This window comes from Tenebrio molitor, chromosome 2 (assembly GCF_963966145.1).
Source record: "Tenebrio molitor chromosome 2, icTenMoli1.1, whole genome shotgun sequence".
Lineage (NCBI taxonomy): Eukaryota > Metazoa > Arthropoda > Insecta > Coleoptera > Tenebrionidae > Tenebrio > Tenebrio molitor.
This window is the reverse complement of record NC_091047.1, coordinates 21,521,192-21,538,701: the sequence shown is the minus strand read 5'-3', so window position 1 is coordinate 21,538,701 and position 17,510 is coordinate 21,521,192. Positions and strand designations below refer to the sequence as shown.

General features: G+C 36.0%; 3 protein-coding genes and 1 long non-coding RNA gene across 7 annotated transcripts; 2 read left to right on the top strand and 2 right to left on the bottom strand.

Moving 5' to 3' along the window:
- The first annotated feature begins 1,034 nt into the window (after positions 1-1,034).
- On the top strand, positions 1,035-2,193 carry LOC138124949 (ras-like GTP-binding protein Rho1). Its single transcript, XM_069040146.1, has one exon. The coding sequence runs from the start codon at positions 1,137-1,139 to the stop codon at positions 1,716-1,718; it is 582 nt and encodes a 193-aa protein (XP_068896247.1). The 5' UTR covers positions 1,035-1,136; the 3' UTR covers positions 1,719-2,193.
- A 972-nt stretch (positions 2,194-3,165) lies between these two features.
- Secp43 (tRNA Selenocysteine associated protein) lies at positions 3,166-6,430 on the top strand. 4 transcript variants are annotated; one of them, XM_069040143.1, is made up of 5 exons: positions 3,166-3,266; positions 5,057-5,411; positions 5,559-5,734; positions 5,788-5,896; positions 5,949-6,430. In XM_069040143.1, the coding sequence occupies exons 1-5, from the start codon at positions 3,204-3,206 to the stop codon at positions 6,068-6,070; spliced, it is 825 nt and encodes a 274-aa protein (XP_068896244.1). In that variant the 5' UTR covers positions 3,166-3,203; the 3' UTR covers positions 6,071-6,430. The 4 variants fall into 4 exon arrangements, with proteins under 4 accessions (XP_068896244.1, XP_068896240.1, XP_068896243.1 ...); XM_069040139.1 differs by having other exon boundaries at positions 3,169-3,266; positions 5,457-5,734; XM_069040142.1 differs by lacking the exon at positions 3,166-3,266 and adding an exon at positions 3,524-3,665 and having other exon boundaries at positions 5,457-5,734.
- Bdp1 (transcription factor TFIIIB component B'' homolog Bdp1) lies at positions 6,086-12,278 on the bottom strand. The gene is made up of 5 exons (XM_069040138.1): positions 11,415-12,278; positions 10,480-10,665; positions 9,402-9,604; positions 8,496-9,348; positions 6,086-6,851 (listed from the first exon to the last, which is right to left on the bottom strand). The coding sequence occupies exons 1-5, from the start codon at positions 12,055-12,057 to the stop codon at positions 6,280-6,282; spliced, it is 2,457 nt and encodes an 818-aa protein (XP_068896239.1). The 5' UTR covers positions 12,058-12,278; the 3' UTR covers positions 6,086-6,279.
- A 3,430-nt stretch (positions 12,279-15,708) lies between these two features.
- Positions 15,709-16,567, bottom strand: LOC138124945 (uncharacterized). Its single transcript, XR_011157313.1, has 3 exons — positions 16,479-16,567; positions 16,240-16,417; positions 15,709-16,185 (listed from the first exon to the last, which is right to left on the bottom strand). It is a non-coding gene; the product is annotated as an uncharacterized lncRNA (long non-coding RNA).
- Between the last annotated feature and the right edge of the window lie 943 nt (positions 16,568-17,510).

The following is a 17,510-nucleotide window of genomic DNA, read 5'->3' as shown; positions in this document are numbered from 1 at the left end:
GTTATCTGTCAATTTCCGTTTTTACAACTCAAAATTTTAGAGTAAAGAAAAAGAACGAAAACCTTTTCTCAAATGCAGCAAGTAAGTAGGTAGAAAATCAAATTCTAAAAGCAAAATAAACTTATGAACTAATTTTAATGTTTTTGAATCATGTTTATAAAATAATTATATTGCCAACTTTGGTTATAAGAATCCCCAATTTAGAAATATTTTTATTTTGCCAACATAATTCAACAGGTGGTGGAAATTTAGAATTGAGACAAACTATATAGGGATAGGATAATTTATTTTTTCTAATTTTGACATATAAAGTGACACTTTTCAAAATTAATTGAGGTTGGGAAACGTCACACTTTTCGTAACTGGTTACGAAAAGTAAAATCTTTCCTAACTGGTTAGGAAAAATTTATTGTATCATCAATTTGACACTGTCATATTTTTTGTTTTTAAGCAAAATAACCGTGCCTACTTACCTACTTGATATTTTAACACAATAATAATTTATTATTAATGAAATTCATTACTTCGTTTAACGTTTGAAGAAACTTTTTTTTTGTCAAAATTAGAAAAAATCTTGTATGTAACACTTTAGGAAATGCAATTTTGTGTAACTCGTGTGATTTTCCAAATATTCCACTCGTTACACAAAATAACGCATTTCCTAACTGGTTACATAAATAGCTATTCTACTAATAAACAGAGAATTATTACATTACATTAGAATTTTCATTTACCGTTTTTTTTGCAACCAACTGTACTAGCAACTATATTTTTAATAATCTGACAATCAACAATATTAAATTAACAATGAAAACGATGAAAAATCGTAAAACTTTTGATTTGTTAAATAGATAAGATAGCGTGTTTTAGACAAATTATCGTTTCCAGGATTTTTTAATAATTTTTTCTCACTATTCGCTATTGACTCTTTTTCGTGGCATTTTTTATAACCTACAGCACTTTAGTTTACTTCAGACCCATACACCTATCTAAAAATGAACGAGATAACAAATCTGTTATCTCTTGATTGCAACACATTTTCATTGAAATATGTGGACCCGTCCCTAATTGTATTTTATCACGTCTACATTAATAAAGTGGTTACAGGTATTGTAGTTTAACAGAGAAATTCCAAAATGTCCATCCAAAAGAAATTAATAGTGGTGGGTGACGGTGGTTGCGGTAAAACTTGCCTCTTGATAGCATTCGCCAAAGACACCTTCAACTCAGAGTATCGCCCCACGGTGTTCGAAAATTACGTAGCCGATCTAGAAGTGGATGGTAAAACTGTAGAACTGTCTCTGTGGGATACCTCCGGACAGGAAGATTACGATCGCTTGAGGCCCATCCAGTACCCGGAAACGGACGTCGTGTTGATTTGTTTTTCTGTAGTGTGGAAGGATTCACTGGAAAATGTGCCGATTAGATGGTTTCCAGAGGTGCAACATTTTTGTCCGAACATTCCAATTCTTTTGATTGGTACGAAAAACGACTTGAGGGATGATCAGAAGGAACTGGAGAATTTGAAAAAAATGAAGAAGAAACCGGTGACGACGGAAGAAGCTGAAGAAACAGCGAAGAGGATCGGTGCTGTTACGTACATCGAATGTTCTGCTAAAAGCAAATTTAGAGTGAACGACGTATTCGTGGCGGCGGCAAAAGCCACAATGAGTAAAGAGAAGAAAAAGAAAAAACGAAAGAATTGTGTACTAATATAGACTTAGTCGTGAGAATGTCGTTTAACAAATCATAAAGATACGCTTACTTTTATAATTTAATATTTATGATAGATTTATAATAAAATGTTAAATGTTGTTGTTAAATTTAGACATTCATTTGGTAAGTATGTTTTATGGTTCCAATTCGTTTAAAAAATATAATCAAGATAATTATCGATTAGATTTTTGGAAACGGTGTCCTATTCACTGCCATATCACTGATTAGACGGAGATTTAAAAAAATACCTAACAAGTAAAATAATGGTAGAGGTAATATCAAAATGTGTTAATAATTTTCGTGGTAATTTTGTACATATGTAAGTACCTAGGTAGGTAGGTAGGTACGTACAAAGTATACCTAATCGTAGATTTATGGATCAAAGATCTCATGATATAAACGCTTATGTACCTATTTACTATTTAGTAATCGTTGTATTATCTTGGGTTACCTACACAAAATAGAATATTACAGCAACAGTGATTTTTATTTATTTGTATTTGCGTTATCTCCAATAATCAACATTTAAGTAGTTAGGTATGTTATGTTATAGTAAATTTTAGATCGGTCCCTAAAATTGTAACATATAATTAAACAAATTTAATCAAATCTGATTAATCATCGAGAACATTTTTTTTGTGACTATTCGTTATTGACTATTTAAAAATAACAAATTTTGAACCAAATTTCAGTTTGTGATTATGTTATTAAGAGTCAAGGTGTGTCTTTTTGTGCTAAGCCCAGAGATTGAAGACCGAGACGGAGTCGAGGTCGCAACTGAGCGAATCACAAAAAGACCTACTCTGAAAAACTCTCTTTATGGTTTAAAGATTTTGACAAAAAAGATTATTCGTTAAAAATTAGATCATAATTCCCAAAGCTGCTTGCTTCTCTCCTAAGAATTTAATTTAATTTTGTTTTCCTCTAACTTTAACTTAGTAGGTGCGAAAAGAGTTGCGAAGATCTTCCATGTTTTGGTTTTAAATGGGCTTTGGAAGAAAATTACTTGAAATTAAAAAGCATTGGCCTAAGGCCACGCCAATAGATAAAGAACTGAAAAAGTTTAATTATCTGACAAGTTTTCTATTTAACGAACTACAAATGTGTTTATTTTATCGAATATTTTTAAGACGTTAAAGTTGTTCACTTTCGTATGGACGAACCAGCAATGGGTTTCATTCATTGATGGTACTTCCTGGATCAGAAATTCTGTTAAATTTATTTTAATATTTCAGTCTTATATAAACTTTATTTATGAAGCGCGCAAGTGCCACAATACTTCATCAAACTAACACTAACTATTTAAGAGTTCACATTATGTTCCCCTTTAAGCTGAAATGACACAGGATGACACAAAACTGTCTCAGTCAGCCTCGATCAAATAAAACTATCTTAGACAGAGTAAAAATACGAATACATTTGGTGGAATGAGATGCCGCGCATTGCATTAGTTAAAGTTGTCTGCGTTGTCTGAGACAAAACAACTAATGCAGCGTGTTGCTCTAATCCATAGCTCTGATCCATTGCGATCGCAGGTTTCAACGGTTGATGTAAGTCGCTCTAATTTTGGTATTTACAAATATTTTAATTATTTTACTGGTGCGGTAGTAAAAATTGAAAGATTTACGAGTATAGGCATAAAAGCGTTCACGAAACTTTTTTATTTTGGGAAGTTCTCATTCTACGAGTATGTACCTACAATCTGTTCGTTTTATGAATTAGTGTAGGAAGAGTTTTACATTTTATTTTTATCTTGACAAATAGTCAATGTTCAAACGTACTCTAATTGTGTATTGATGCAGGTCAAGTAAGATAATCAATAGGTAACTATAAAAGTCCTGGATAAAAGTTTTTTCAACCCACAGTTAGGTCTCTGTCTTATATTCACTAGTCGTTACTGGTGTTTAGTGAAAATGTATGTTTTAATGCTTAATTGCTCTTTAAATACAGTAAGTAATTAACTTTGTAACGAAATCGAAGAATAATTACTCCCTTCACGTGTACCTACGTGTTTATCTAGGTTGTACTTATTATTAGAAATATAGGTATTTGAATCCTAATTAAACTAACAGAGATTCTTCTCTTTTCTATGTAATAATATAATTTCATTTAAATGAAGTTCGCACATTTGTATAAAATGGAATGAGAACAAGCTACATATTATTCCTTAGGTACCTGATAATAGTGTTAGTGATAATGCAACATGTAACCATATGATCTCGTGTTTAAATATTAGCTCATGTGAAGACACTGAATTATTCATTACTCTAATCTGCCCTTGCCTCAGAAATTTTTGACGGAAAAATGATATAGGTATCTGACAATTTTAAAGGGGGTAAACAAAATGTTCGGTAATTGTTCACTTTAGCTCCCGGTCGAATTTTCGCGTTTTTTCTGGTCAGACACCCTTAGGGCGTCCTCCTACATTGTTTTTTACCACTTAAACCTTATGCAAATGCCCTCTTGTTGTGTTTCAAGGTGGCTTTTCTTCAATAAAAATGAATGAGGGTCGTTGGTTTTTAGATAATTGCTAATTAATAACAATTAAACTTGACTATAGGCAGTAGTTACCATGTAAGTTGAGTAATTACTATCAGACCTTAGTGTAAATTTTCCAAAATTGGGTAGTGTAAGGTGTAATTTGTATTTGGGGGAAAATCAAATTGGGGTGAAAACACTGTCAAATTATGTCGAATATAGAAAACCTCAAGACATTCTGATTGTGTAAACATGAAACAGAAATCGTTTATTTAAAACGTAACTGTATCTAATTAAAGGATATGTAAGAACCTTGGGTTATTAGTGCAAATTTTACAAAATTGTGTGGTAGAAGTTGTGTTTTGGGGAAAAAATCTGTCAAAGTGTCTATAATATCAAAAATTAAATAACTAATTAAAACACGCAAATGTAATTGAATTAATTCTCAAACTTAAACATACGAAAATGTATAGCTTGAAATATAGCAGAAATTAGAAGGTAACGTGATTGTGCCAACTTTGTCTTTTATCTAGAGAACTCTACTCACATTTTCCAATGTTTGTTTAAATAATTACCTACGTTTCAAAGTTTATATATTTATACGGTTGGCAGTTTCATTAAACAAACTAAATTCACTTTACACCACACTAATAAATGGTTGGTAGTACTTGGTAGTACTGCCTCTGTCAGAAGTTGTGAAAAAATAGTATTTGAGGTTATATTATAGTGTGTCGATTACTTTCGCATATTGTTATAATTTTCTTGCAAAAATGGCTAACATGATTCATTGTCAACTGTGGATGGGCAGCGTAAGCATGAGCCACATTTTAATTTATGAAATTGTACATTTTCCCGATTTCAGCTGGAGCCCTACATGACCGAAACTTTCATCATCTCGGCGTTTCGGAAAATGGGCGAAAACCCCCTCAACGTAAAAGTAATGCGCAACAAATTCACCGGAGAAGCCGCGGGTTACTGTTTTGTGCACTTTGCCACAGACGAAGAGGCCATCGACGCAATGCACAAACTCAACGGCAAACCAATTCCTGGGACTTCCCCCGTGGTTAGATTCAGATTGAACAACGCGAGCAACACCGGACGCACTTTGTTGGACCGAGAGTTTTCAGTGTGGGTTGGCGACCTCAGCCCAGACGTGGACGACTACAACTTGTACCGGGTCTTCTCATCAAAGTACAACACCATTAAAACTGCTAAAGGTAGAGTTGCTTGTTACTGTTGCTGTGGTTAATAAAAAATTCTAGTCATCTTGGATACTAGTGGGTTCAGCAAGGGTTACGGGTTTGTTCGATTTGGTAGTGAAGATGAAATGAAGGATAGTTTAACAACGATGAATGGTTATGTAGGTCTGGGAACCAAAGCGTTGAAAATTTGCAATGCTGTACCCAAACCGAAAGGTGCTCTCACGACAGGGACCTCTTCCGCAACTAGTGCTACGTCTACTTACACAACAGCAGCAACCGACTACAGTCAATACTATGATCCATCAACCTATTGGCAGAATTACGCAAATTGGCAAACGGTACAGCGTAAAGCAGGTTTAAAACCGTCGAGTTCTAAAGATTGATTTTGCAGGGGTATTACGATCAAGGTGATGGCACCACAGGACATGAAGCTTACCACCATGCAGATATGTCAAATGTAGTGATGGAAAAGAAAGAGGAAGATCTTCTGGAACTGATAGGTAACGAGTGCTAAATTTGCTTGTACAATTATTGAGGGAATTGTGTTTCCAGATCATTCTCTTCCTTTAGATGTGGACAAGATAAACAGAGAACGGATCGAACAAGATTGTAACTTGTGGGATGCACTGGAAAGTTCCAAGTGGTTACCTTGTGAGGCTCTAGAAGTCAACTGATGTACATTCTGAATCTGATCTTAAGCTAATTTATTAAATATGTTTGCTTACAAAATATTCTTAAATCCTTTACTATTTTTAACCGTTTATAAATAATGGTTTTGTTAAATAAAACCGTAACAACAAAATTGAAACCTCAAGCAGTAAGTAAGGTTGCAAACTTATAAAACCTAATTATACTACTATGAGTAATGGCATATGTACATTTTTCAATTGTGATTATTTAACGCATAATCAGTGTGATTATTAATCTCTTCGTCGGCTGGAATTGTAATGTTGTTCTCTTCAGCTGGGATGGTCTGATTATTTTCCGGTACTTGTGTCCGAGTGGCTGATAAGGTGAATAAACTCTTGATGTAACTATTTTCTTTGCATTCCAACGCCTTCTCCAAACTGGTCATGTCTTGACCGATTTGTTGTCTGCTATCCTCTCCCGTAACCATACACACTCTATAAACAGGTTGTCCGTTGGCACCTGTTCCGGCAACTACGATCAATGAACCCGGCTTTGCCTTCATTGTTTTCGTTTCCGGCTCTGGTGCTCTGTATCTGTCCAACAATTTAGGAACTCTACCGGACCTGGTCGGCTTTTGGATGGTCTGTAAAAGCGTATCTTGGGTCTCGTCGTCTTCGACCGATTCCATCTCGGATTCGTCAGCGTCGCTGTCGTCCTCCAACACGTTCATGATGTCCAGAGCTCTCTTCTTTTTCTTTTCCTCTTTCGGCTTTTCTTCTACTTTGGGGACCTTCTCGGGAGTGTCGCTTTTGTTGCTACTGAGGCCTAAAAAACAACACATTTTTAAGTTTGACAAATCATTTTTTACTATAAAATACAATCTACTTTGTAAACCGTAATTTCAAATGTCTGTTGTTTATTAGAAAGAAATGTTATTCTGCGGTGTACTCACTATATTCGATCCGTTCTAAACATATTCACTCTTACAAACATTTAACTGTAAGATCTTTAAGACTTAGCTTACACACTACGAAATAGTTATTTATGTTACAAGTGTTGAAAACGATCCATTGCTTTACGAACGGTAATATGGCGCGAGACGCAGTCGAGCGCTGTATGTGAGTGAGTAAAACAATGGAGTTTTCACAAGAGTACCATACAATATTTTTGGTGCTGCCTTTTGTAATAAAACATATTTTTGAATCATTAACATAATAAATATTACTTAAACAAAATTAAGTTGGTAATCAATTTAGCACTAAATTTGTCAAATGTCAATCTGTCAGTGCTCGAATTTCAAATTCAAACCCAACTTTATAGCTTGCAAGATCACCAACCGAAATTTTTATAAATAAACCCCCCAAACCTAAAATTAACACATTTTAGCATTTTTTAAATATTTACGAAGCACCACCTTTTGTTTTATAACATTAGACACAACAACATAACATTAGTCTTTCAGTAATACTTGATTTGCCACAATTAGTTTATTTTTTCTTGCCTTAGATTTCTTGTTTGTCCATTGCAGCACTAGAGTTTTCTCATTTCCATTGCCGCACGCTAATCGTCCACTTAAAATGCCAATTGCAACTACGGCAGCACAAAAAATAATATTAAGAAGCCGTAACTATTCCATAACATTGTACCAACCATATACGCCTAAATGTGATTACTGATTATGTTCTCAAATATACATATTTAATATGTATTTGCTTAGTATTTGTCAATATACCCTTCCTCAAAATTATTACTGACTTTTTCAGATTAATTTCATAAATATGAATAAACATAAAAAAAAACAATCAAATTACAAACAAGCAAAAAATGGTAAATTTCGAAATTATTCTAATATCTGGATTAAATGAATTGTGAAAATTTTTTAGAAGAGATACTTGTTTATCCAATTTATGTTGTTTTTAATTGATAAAAAATTATCTAAAAACAACTGATTTTCACAAAACTTCTTTCGGGAGTGAATCACAATTATATCATATGACGTTACTTTTTTTTGCGATGAGGCTTGGTTTCACGTTTTTGGTAGTTAACTTTCAAAATTTTAGGAGTGGGTCAGCGTATAATCTCCACCTTTTCTTTAATGACATTATTAATATTCAAAAATACTAAAGACGCTGTGAAACTAACAACGGATTTCCAACAAGGTTCAGCTACTGCTCATACGGCACGAACAACATTAATTACATATTTAGTTCTTCCCTGGTCGATTGACAAGTGTAGGATTGTGGCCAACCTGATCACCTGATCTGATTCTCCTTGTTTTTGTTCCCCCATTTAAAAAATGTAGTGTTTACAAATCTGCAACGAACTTAATTTTAAATAAAATTAAACTGCAGTTCAAAAACGGAATTTTAACCTCCAATAAAACTGAAAGAAGCAACATAAAGTGAATCAAGGGACATCTCTTTTAGAATTTTGCAATTTGAAATGTCATTCAAACATTTCCACACTTACTAGCTTTTCTTTTCTTTGCCTCCTTCTTCAACTGCCTCTCTCTTTCCTTCTGCTTTTCGAGCTCTTCCAACTCCTTTTCTTCCATGTCGACTTCATGCTTGAAGTCGTTAAAGTCAAACCCGCAAGGCTGCATGATAGCCTTATCTACGAGAGCCTTATTCACCCTTTCTTCTTTTTTAAATTTCATTTTCAACTCGCGCCGAGACCGTCTCGGGAACAGCTCGCACATCAACGTGAAATCAGTTCCGATGGTGTTGAGCGCCTTGTAAAACTTCAGCGTTTCGTGTTTGCTCCAGTCCTTCGAACGCTTGGCTCTCTTGTAGACGCCGTAACCGGTGTCGAAGTCCCCGTTGACCACTTTCGATTTCTCCAACTCCTCTCGGTTCTTCTTCACCGCTTTGTTCTCGATCACCAAACTCTGCTCGTCCACCACCAGCTCCCCCTGCGGACCGATTTTGATCTGAGGTGCCGGAATCTCGTTCTCCTCGTCGCTGCCCGATTTGGTCGCTTCTGCTTCTACACCCGGGTCGTCCACGATCTCCTCCACTTTGTCCTCTTCGATCTGCTCCTCGTTCTCCACCTCTGAGTTCTTTCTCTTGCTCTTGTTGTCGTGACTCATCGGATTCGTCACCGGGTTGTAAAAGATCAGATCTATCATCGTCAATTTTTGTCGGTCGGGCTTCTTGTTGCCGAATTTCAAATAAAAATCTCTCCGGGCTTCGGCCAATTTGCGCGACTGTTCGGTCCTTCGGCACTTCCTCTGAATGACGGAATTGAACTCTTTCGGCTTCTGCGGGGACGGACATTCGGGTATAGAGTTGGTATCCTGCAATCCGGAAGCCGAAGAGCAAACCTGGAAAAAATGTACGTCAACGGATTCGTCCGGTGGATCGTTTCGCTTCTTACGGAATCGTTCCTGTGTCTGTGGTTTCGACGGCTTTCGTCTTCCGATTCGCTGGCGCTGAAGCTGGTGTTGCGTTGGCCGAAACGAGGCACAGCTTTGATTCTTGACCTGTTCACTTTGTTGGGGCTCGGGGGCGGTATGGGATACTCGATTTCGGGAGTCAGCAATTGTGGACTGTGAGAAACTAGTCTTCTTGTATCTCTCTCTGCCAAAAGAACAATTCAATTACAAAAGAAATATTGTTATCCTTGTCAGATTACAACGCTACAGAGACTAAATAAAAATCTGATAGTGTTCTGAAAACTTATATGAACGTACGTCCAACATAATATGTTACATTAGCCAAGTGACAAGCCGGTCACCTTTTTGTGAAAATCACTTTCCGTCATAAACGCTTTTTGTTCAATTGTTCAACTGTTTTTAATAAAAATACAACACAAAATAAAAAACAATGACAATTTTACAAACTGGAGGTAAAATTTTATAACTGTGACAGCTGTAACACACGGAAAATAAATGGTCTTCGTAAGATGGATTACATAAAATAACAAATAAAACGATTTTGACATTACTTATTCGCTTTTGAATGGGGTGGATTATTTTTTAAAACCGACATTTTTGTTCAAAATGTTTGATGGAAAATTCAATCTTCAAAACTGCTTTAGCTTTGAAGCTTTAATACATACTAGAAACTCTTCTTTTTGTACTTGGCAGATAAAGTGTCAGTTGCTATGGCGATTTTATCAATAACTCCGACCTAGTCTACTTGGGCTGGCCTTGTTTCAAATCAATATAGCCAAATGTTTAGATTATAGTTCTGACAAAGTAATAAATTTTATGAGGATGTGTTTACTTTCGTCTTTAGATAGACCAAAGATTAGGTACTTTTTGCAAACCCCGCATAAAAAGAAAGGTGTAAAATTTTAATTCCTTTTCAAATAAAAGACAATTTTTTTCAGACCAACAATAAAAACATCAATTTGTTTTATTCAGTTATCTTGGCGTTAATACTTTATACATATTTGCTTCTCGCTAGTGGTAAACGTAACAAATTAGGTACTGAAATAAATTTAAACTTACCATGCGAATTTATTGGCGGAATAATAATCTCTGGAGGTTTTAATGAATTAATTGGCACTTCGGTAGCCAAAATATTTAGTTCTCGATCTCGATTTTGGTTGGGACTTGAAATAACCTCGTTCAAAATAACAATCTTGTTATTTTTTGGTTGCTTCAGGTTGTTACATTGGGTTGGCTTTGCTTCCTCTGTCGCAACAAATACAAATTATTTAATAATACAAAAAAAAGGAAAACCAGAAAATAAATAAATTAATAAAATCAATAAATCATAAATAAATTATAAAAATTAAAATAATGCAAAATCGTTAACAATTTCGGTAATTGTTCACTTTAACTACTTCTGGAATTTGCGCGTTTTTTCTGGCTAGACAGCCTCAGGGCGTCCTTTTAGATCGTGTCCCACCATTCAAACCTTGTGCAAATGCCTTTTTTTTCTCTCTTGTTGTATTTCAGGGTCGCGTCAAGGTCGCGCCAAGTCTTAGTATAACTAAAGGGTAAGGAAAATTTTCATTTGCACAAGGTATGACTGGTGGGAAACGATGTAGGAGGACGTCCTGAGGCTGTCTAGCCAGAAAAAACGCGAAAATTCCAGAAGTAGTTAAAGTGAACAATGACCACAATTTCTTAAGCATCGTTATAAAAAAATACACAATTCAAGATGAATTATTTTGAATTCAGAATTTTTTGCCAATACTTGATTAACACCATTTGCAAAAAAATCCAGAGGAAAAAAAATCGGTCTCTTTAACGAAACATCTGGCACAAAAATTGTACATTTTTAAATGTTATTTTTAAATAGTCACATTAATAATAACATCTTAAGCTCAGTATGACTTCCTTATTAAATCTAAAATAATAAAGAACAACAGCTAACTCTATCAACTAGATGGCTTTGCTATTTATTTTTTGTACACTTTGTAACTTTGGTAACTCACCCACGACAATTTCTGGAGGTTTCAGAAGGTTATTACTTGGTTCTGGGGTGACCTCCCCTTTCTTCTGCTCCACCAAACTGTGATTTGGAACAGTCACATGTTGGTTCTGATATGTAATAACTTCATCCAAAATAATTATCTTGTTATTCTTTTGTTGCTTCTGACCATTAACTGCCACTGGTTTTGTTTCTTCAGGTTCTTTTGCTTTTCGAGTGATTGCATTCAAAGACACAGCTGGTTTAATAAATTTGCGTCGAACAGGCATCACAGGTTTGTCGTTCAGTGTGGTGTTGTTCACGTTTTCTGAAGTATCCTTCGTGGTCCCTGAAGAAGTCTGCTTTTCGACTTTGTCAGGGGCAGAAGTTGGATCACAACCCCCTTCGCTCTTGCCGTCGTTGATGTTCTCTTCGATTCTGTCGACATCATCGACCTTTCCTTCCGGCGGAATCTTTAAAGTTTCCCCGATTTCGTCATCTTCGTGTGGGATCTCATGCGTTACAGTGAGGTTAGGTTTTTCGTTTTCCTTCTGTCCCAATTCCGGGGAGAGTTGTGCCTTTTCCTCCGTGTCGACTGTTGAATTTGATGTTTTTCTGCGTTGGGGGATGTTTGCAATTCCTTTTATGCGTGTTCTTCTGGATGCCATCGTATTTATGAGTAATTGAAGTAGTGATATAAAATGAAATTAAAATAATAATAATAATGTTCGTATTCGTAAAGCACTATGTTTTAAACACTCAGAGTGAGTTGAACACTTCCATATGGTGCTACACACGCTACTATTTCTAAAAGAACACATGGCAATTTAACTTTAACCAAAAGAAAGTCGTTCTTCTTTCTTTGGATAACGCTGTCACAAAATGCGACGTTGCAGACACTTGAGAGGAGCGACGTTGTCACATTTAAGAAACATTTTTGTTTCAAACTTTAAATGTGCAGCACTGAAAAAAATAAGCTGTAATAAATAGGTCGCTACTAATAATGATGTAAATTCCATACAGAGATTTACCAATAATTAATCATTATTTCGCAAATTACAAATTGTACGTATAGGCAACCAACAATACTGACTAGAAGAAGTCAATTTATCTGAAAGACCCTTGACTAATCACTTTTTAATAAACGGCTAATGAAAGAAATGTTCGTGTAGAAGGACATGAATTTGATTTTTAAAATGCTTAAATACCTAATCAGAAAATAGACATCATGGAAAGTAAATGTTAATTTAGTACTATCGCGGCCACGGAATTTTGGCCGTCACTTTCATGTCAATTCAAAAAAAATGGATGTAGTCCATGCTTTATTGTCATTATGATTGACTTTTGGAATTGACATTGTAGTGACCCAGTTTAAAATTTAAATTTAAATTTCCGGTACCGCCACAACAGCGCGCCAAATGTGAAGGTACTAGCGGCTAGGCTAGGAACTGCGAGCGGAAATATAGGGGGGATGAAACGGGCTCGCGCGGGCGGTTGAAGGGGGTAGGTCACTTTTGTTTGGTTTTTCGAAACAAACACACCTTGCGCGAAGAGCGAATATTCCCAAAAATCTGTAAGTTAAATCTGAACCGATTACACTACCGTTCCGAGTTGATATTTTGTGTCCCCGTGAAGAATCCTGCGTTCTTTTTATCCACACGAGTAATAATTTATTCCACGTTCGTTGGCTTTTTTTTTGTTTTTGTTTTGGGACCAGGACCACGTGGTAAGGGTATTTTGTAGATTTCATTTTGTTGCATGCTGTTTCTTTATGAAGCGCACATTTGTTAATTTTAAGCGTTATCCCTAAGTTTCTCCCGGGAGGTTCATTTTTGACAATCTGTTAATTTCGAAAATTAGTAGCCGTCGTCCGGACCGCGTGCGTCCATTTTGTTTTTCTTTCACTAACATTTTCTAACGGCACTCGACCCGCCATATTTTTTTGTTTAGTATTGCCAGCGAGTATTGTATTCCTTTTTAAAGCGCTTTTATTTTATGGTTATTTAACTTCGCGTTTTGTTCTCGTTTATTTCCTCATTGTGTAATGTTGCGTTTTTTTTTGCTTATGTTAGCCTTGTTTAATGTTGCGTTTTGTTTTGCTTATTTTATCATTGTTTAATGTTGCGCTTTGTTTTGCTGGATTTTCTCATCGTTTAATGTTACGCTTTGTTCGATTGAATTAAACTCGGTTTTTGTGTTTTTTTCTTTGTGTTGTTGCTAGATTTCGGAAAAGTTAAAGTTAAAATGTTGTAAGGACGATCACATGGGGGCTAGGTGACATTCAGGAGGTCGGGGGATTGTTTAGTCAAATTTCCGTGGGGGCGACGGTTATGTAGGACCGTATAACGGAGGTGGTACAAGTTCTGCTGTATGCGACTCTGAGAAGCTGACGTGAAGCCCCCGTCGCAATTATAGGGATCTCGGGAGTTTGTCGGTAAACGGTTGGTTGGGGAAGGTGGAACAAGTTCTGCTCTATGCGACTCTGAGAAGCTCATCGTACAACCCCGAACGCTTATATCACTCGGAATTGGTCGGTACACAGTAGTCCGACACGCGATACCTCGAGTACCTATAAATGTCGCTGCTTTCAAGACGATTCAGATTTTTCTGAGTCCCCTCGCGGCCGAAAGTTTGTTATCTCCAGCTCTAAGCTCCCGTTGGCGTACCTTGACCGCGTAGTTTCAAATAACCATTGTTTTTGTCATTAATCTAATTGTGAAATATGAGTAATACCTGGGATACGGTTTTTGAAGAGGGTTTTTCATCCGTCCCTGTCTGTAATAACTGCCTTATAATTTGTTTACCTGTTTTGCAAGCTTTAACTGTCATTTTGTCTGTCATGTGCCCGTTTTTCTGTTATTTTAAATATTGTTGCATTCATCTTGTCATTTATCTTTGTGATGTACTCAACTAGTTAATTTCTTGTACCTCGTTAAACTTAATTTCTGTCCTTTGTATTCGTTTCAATTTCTTTTTCATCAAAGTTATTACAGGCATTTTTAATAAAAGGTATTTTGCGTCCCTCACATGTGTGTTTTATTTGCGGCACTCTTCCAACTGGAACCCTCATCGTTTGCATTCCGAACCTTTTTCCGCCAAAAGAAAATCACAACGTAGGGCTCCTCCGATTCGATGACGATCACGACCACATTTGTTACCGTTTTGCGCAGGTTCGAATATTTGGCGGAAAAAGTAATGTATTCAAATCATTACAACATTCAAAAATTTGTCACTGTCATACTTCATTCAAATAGTTGCGAACATGGCACCAATACCCTATTTTAATAAAATGCAGATAATATCCCTGTTCCAAGATGGTCTATCACATTCTAAAATTTCGGAACGTTTGGGTATAGGAAGATGCACGATAAGTGCAATTATTAAAAAATGGAGGCAAGATCAAACAGTGGAACGACGTCCAGGTTCCGGGGGACGTCGAATTTCTACACGTAATCAAGACGAACAACTTTTAACTGTGATACGAAACAGTCCTTTTACTACTGCTACTGCAGTGACTATTAGTAATTTCCCGGGCTCCGTCAGAACCTCACGTCGTCGTCTGAGGAATAGTGAACTTCGAAACCACGCAGCTACTAGGAAAATACGTCTTACCCCTCAGCATAAGGAGGCAAGAGTTGGATTTGCTTTAGAGCACTTAGCAAAAGATAATGCTTTTTGGAGCCGAGTTGTGTTCTCAGACGAAAAGGTCTTCGAGTCGTCGCACAATGGTCGTGTTAGGGTGTATAGACCACGAAACAGCCGCTACGTTGAACCGACCGAACGATCCGGTCGCTTTTCTGTTAACGTATGGGGGTGGATTTCTGCTGTTAGTCCTGTGGTAATGCTCCATGTGGAAGAGCGGCTGAACTCTGGCGTTTATATTAGGATCCTGGAAAATGTGATGCGTCCTTCAGTGACTAGGGTTTATCCCAATCAAAACTTTATCTTTCAGCAGGACAACTGCTCCGTGCATACGTCTCATAGGGTAGCAACATGGTTCCAGGATCAAAATATAAACGTCCTCGACTGGCCCAGTCGTAGTCCAGATGTGAACCCGATAGAGAATATGTGGGGTTTTTTGGAAAGGCATTTGCAAAAACAGAGACAAATTTATCGTAATAGACAGGAACTCCTTACTGCGATCACGCGTTACCTCAGGACTACATCAGAGATCTATGCCTTTCCATGCCCAATAGACTAAGAAAAGTTTTAGACGCAAATGGGGCAGTTACAAAATTCTAGTTTCTTTGCATGTTTCTAATACCTACCTATTTATTATGTTTTTATTTTATTTTTATATTTATCATCCCTACCTATAATCTATTCATTTTGATTGTGACCACTCCGTAGTAACTTTTCAGTCGCTAGGTTATTGATAGGGAATTTTAGATAACACTAAATCCAGTCGCAGTTGGCAACTCTCGGAGGCGCCATTTTGACAGAAACGTCACGCTCACAGAAGACAGAACGGAGAACGACTTGCGCAAACGTTTTTCAACGTACACTGTGCGCATATCTATAAAATTAAGTTTTGGTACAAAATTTTACAATTCAAAAAGAAAATGCCACGTCGTCTTCTCAAAGTTGGGACCAAACGGTTAATATTGACTTGTTTCGAGACATTTATTGAAGCCAACGGGAAAACAACTCACGAAAACGAACATCACCAATAAAGTTAACTCTATTTGTGCTTTTTTGTTGTACATTTTGGCTAGTAAGTGTTGTAGTTTGATATCTTCTGCCTTTTCATCCCCTGTAAATAATTTTTTTGAACTTTCTGTCTGATTAGTGTTTATCTGAAAATATTTGTATTAATCAATGCTAATTGAAAGTTCTGATTACCTTTATACCAGGCATTTTTCGCGTTTATCTTACTGCCAAATTACCATTTCCTTCGTTCTTCATTAATATCGAGAATTACATGAGGTGATTTCGAAGTTTTTACGTTAAATAATCTGCACCTGGATATAACCCCACTTTTCAACAGACGTGATCGCAGAATCAGATAGACGTTTTTAGTTTCTCTTACTTCAAATATTGATTTCCGTTATTAATATTGATAAATACATAAAAATCATTGCTTTACTACCATGGTCAAGTTTTGACAATTCTGACATTTTCCATCATGTTCACACCACACAAATGTTTAGTGTAAAACGTATGCAGCACACAGCTAAACAGCGCCTACTATGTTTTTCGTTGTGGTCACAATCAAAGTGAATAGATAATATTTACGCTTTCTTTCTCTTTGTCAACATTAGGTTAATAAAATATCATTGTTTGATCGTCACTTAAAGTACCGTGCGATCATTTAAATTATAAATTAGAGTAGGCGGGATTTTTTTTATACGATTGCCCAGAATGCCAATACGCGCTATTAGTGAAAACGTCACGGCCGCCATATTTGTTGGCCTTGAATTCACTTGGATGCATACACAATTTTTCACCCATTTAAAAAGCATTGCCTCGTTTTTGTTTATTTTATTACAACCTAAATAGTGATCACTTGGGGTGTTTTGGTAAAAGTTTTTGCACGAGTAAAGCTGTAAAACTAAAAAAAGTCGTATTCTAACCACAAAGGTAGGTGTAACCATCATATAATAACAATGTTTATTTTCTAGTATTTCCATAATATCTCGAAATGGAATTGTTAATTAATTAATAGCCGTTTGCATCGTCCTAGTTTAAAATAAAGAATAGCTTAAAACCTTGGTTACAATCATTAAAATGGTAACAATTGTTTTTAAGCTTGGTTTAAAAATAAGGAACGTCTGTCGGTGCAAACGGCCATAAATGGAGTATAAATAAATGTCTAATGTTGTTGTTTATTTTGTAGAGCTGTTAAAGTTGAGGAGGAACATGGCTTCGAAACAAGTTATTGAATTTAATGCCATTGCCACATTATTTAAAGATAACAGACAATTAGTAAGAGGGGAAAATGCCTATAATACATGAGTGGCCATGTAAAAAAAATGGAGTTTCATGGAGATGTGGACCCTTGGTTGATTAAAGGCACTGTCATTGAAGATATTTTATTCTCAGAGGAATATCGCAATGCTGTTAATAAAAATGAATATTTTTTGGAAAAGTCGTCAATCTCAACTAATGCATGAACTGCTTC

Bases quoted from the DNA above. Each gene is read 5' to 3' on its own strand.
- LOC138124949 (XM_069040146.1), top strand. From the start codon at position 1,137: ATGTCCATCCAAAAGAAATTAATAGTGGTGGGTGACGGTGGTTGCGGT.
- Secp43 (XM_069040139.1), top strand. From the start codon at position 3,204: ATGCAGCGTGTTGCTCTAATCCATAGCTCTGATCCATTGCGATCGCAG. The intron at 5,735-5,787 runs GTACAGCGTAAA...TTGATTTTGCAG, and splicing joins ATTACGCAAATTGGCAAACG to GGGTATTACGATCAAGGTGA. The intron at 5,897-5,948 runs GTAACGAGTGCT...TTGTGTTTCCAG, and splicing joins AGATCTTCTGGAACTGATAG to ATCATTCTCTTCCTTTAGAT.
- Bdp1 (XM_069040138.1), bottom strand. From the start codon at position 12,057: ATGGCATCCAGAAGAACACGCATAAAAGGAATTGCAAACATCCCCCAA. The intron at 10,666-11,414 runs GTGAGTTACCAA...TTGTTGCGACAG, and splicing joins ACCTCCAGAAATTGTCGTGG to AGGAAGCAAAGCCAACCCAA. The intron at 9,605-10,479 runs GTAAGTTTAAAT...TTCTTTTGGCAG, and splicing joins TCCGCCAATAAATTCGCATG to AGAGAGATACAAGAAGACTA.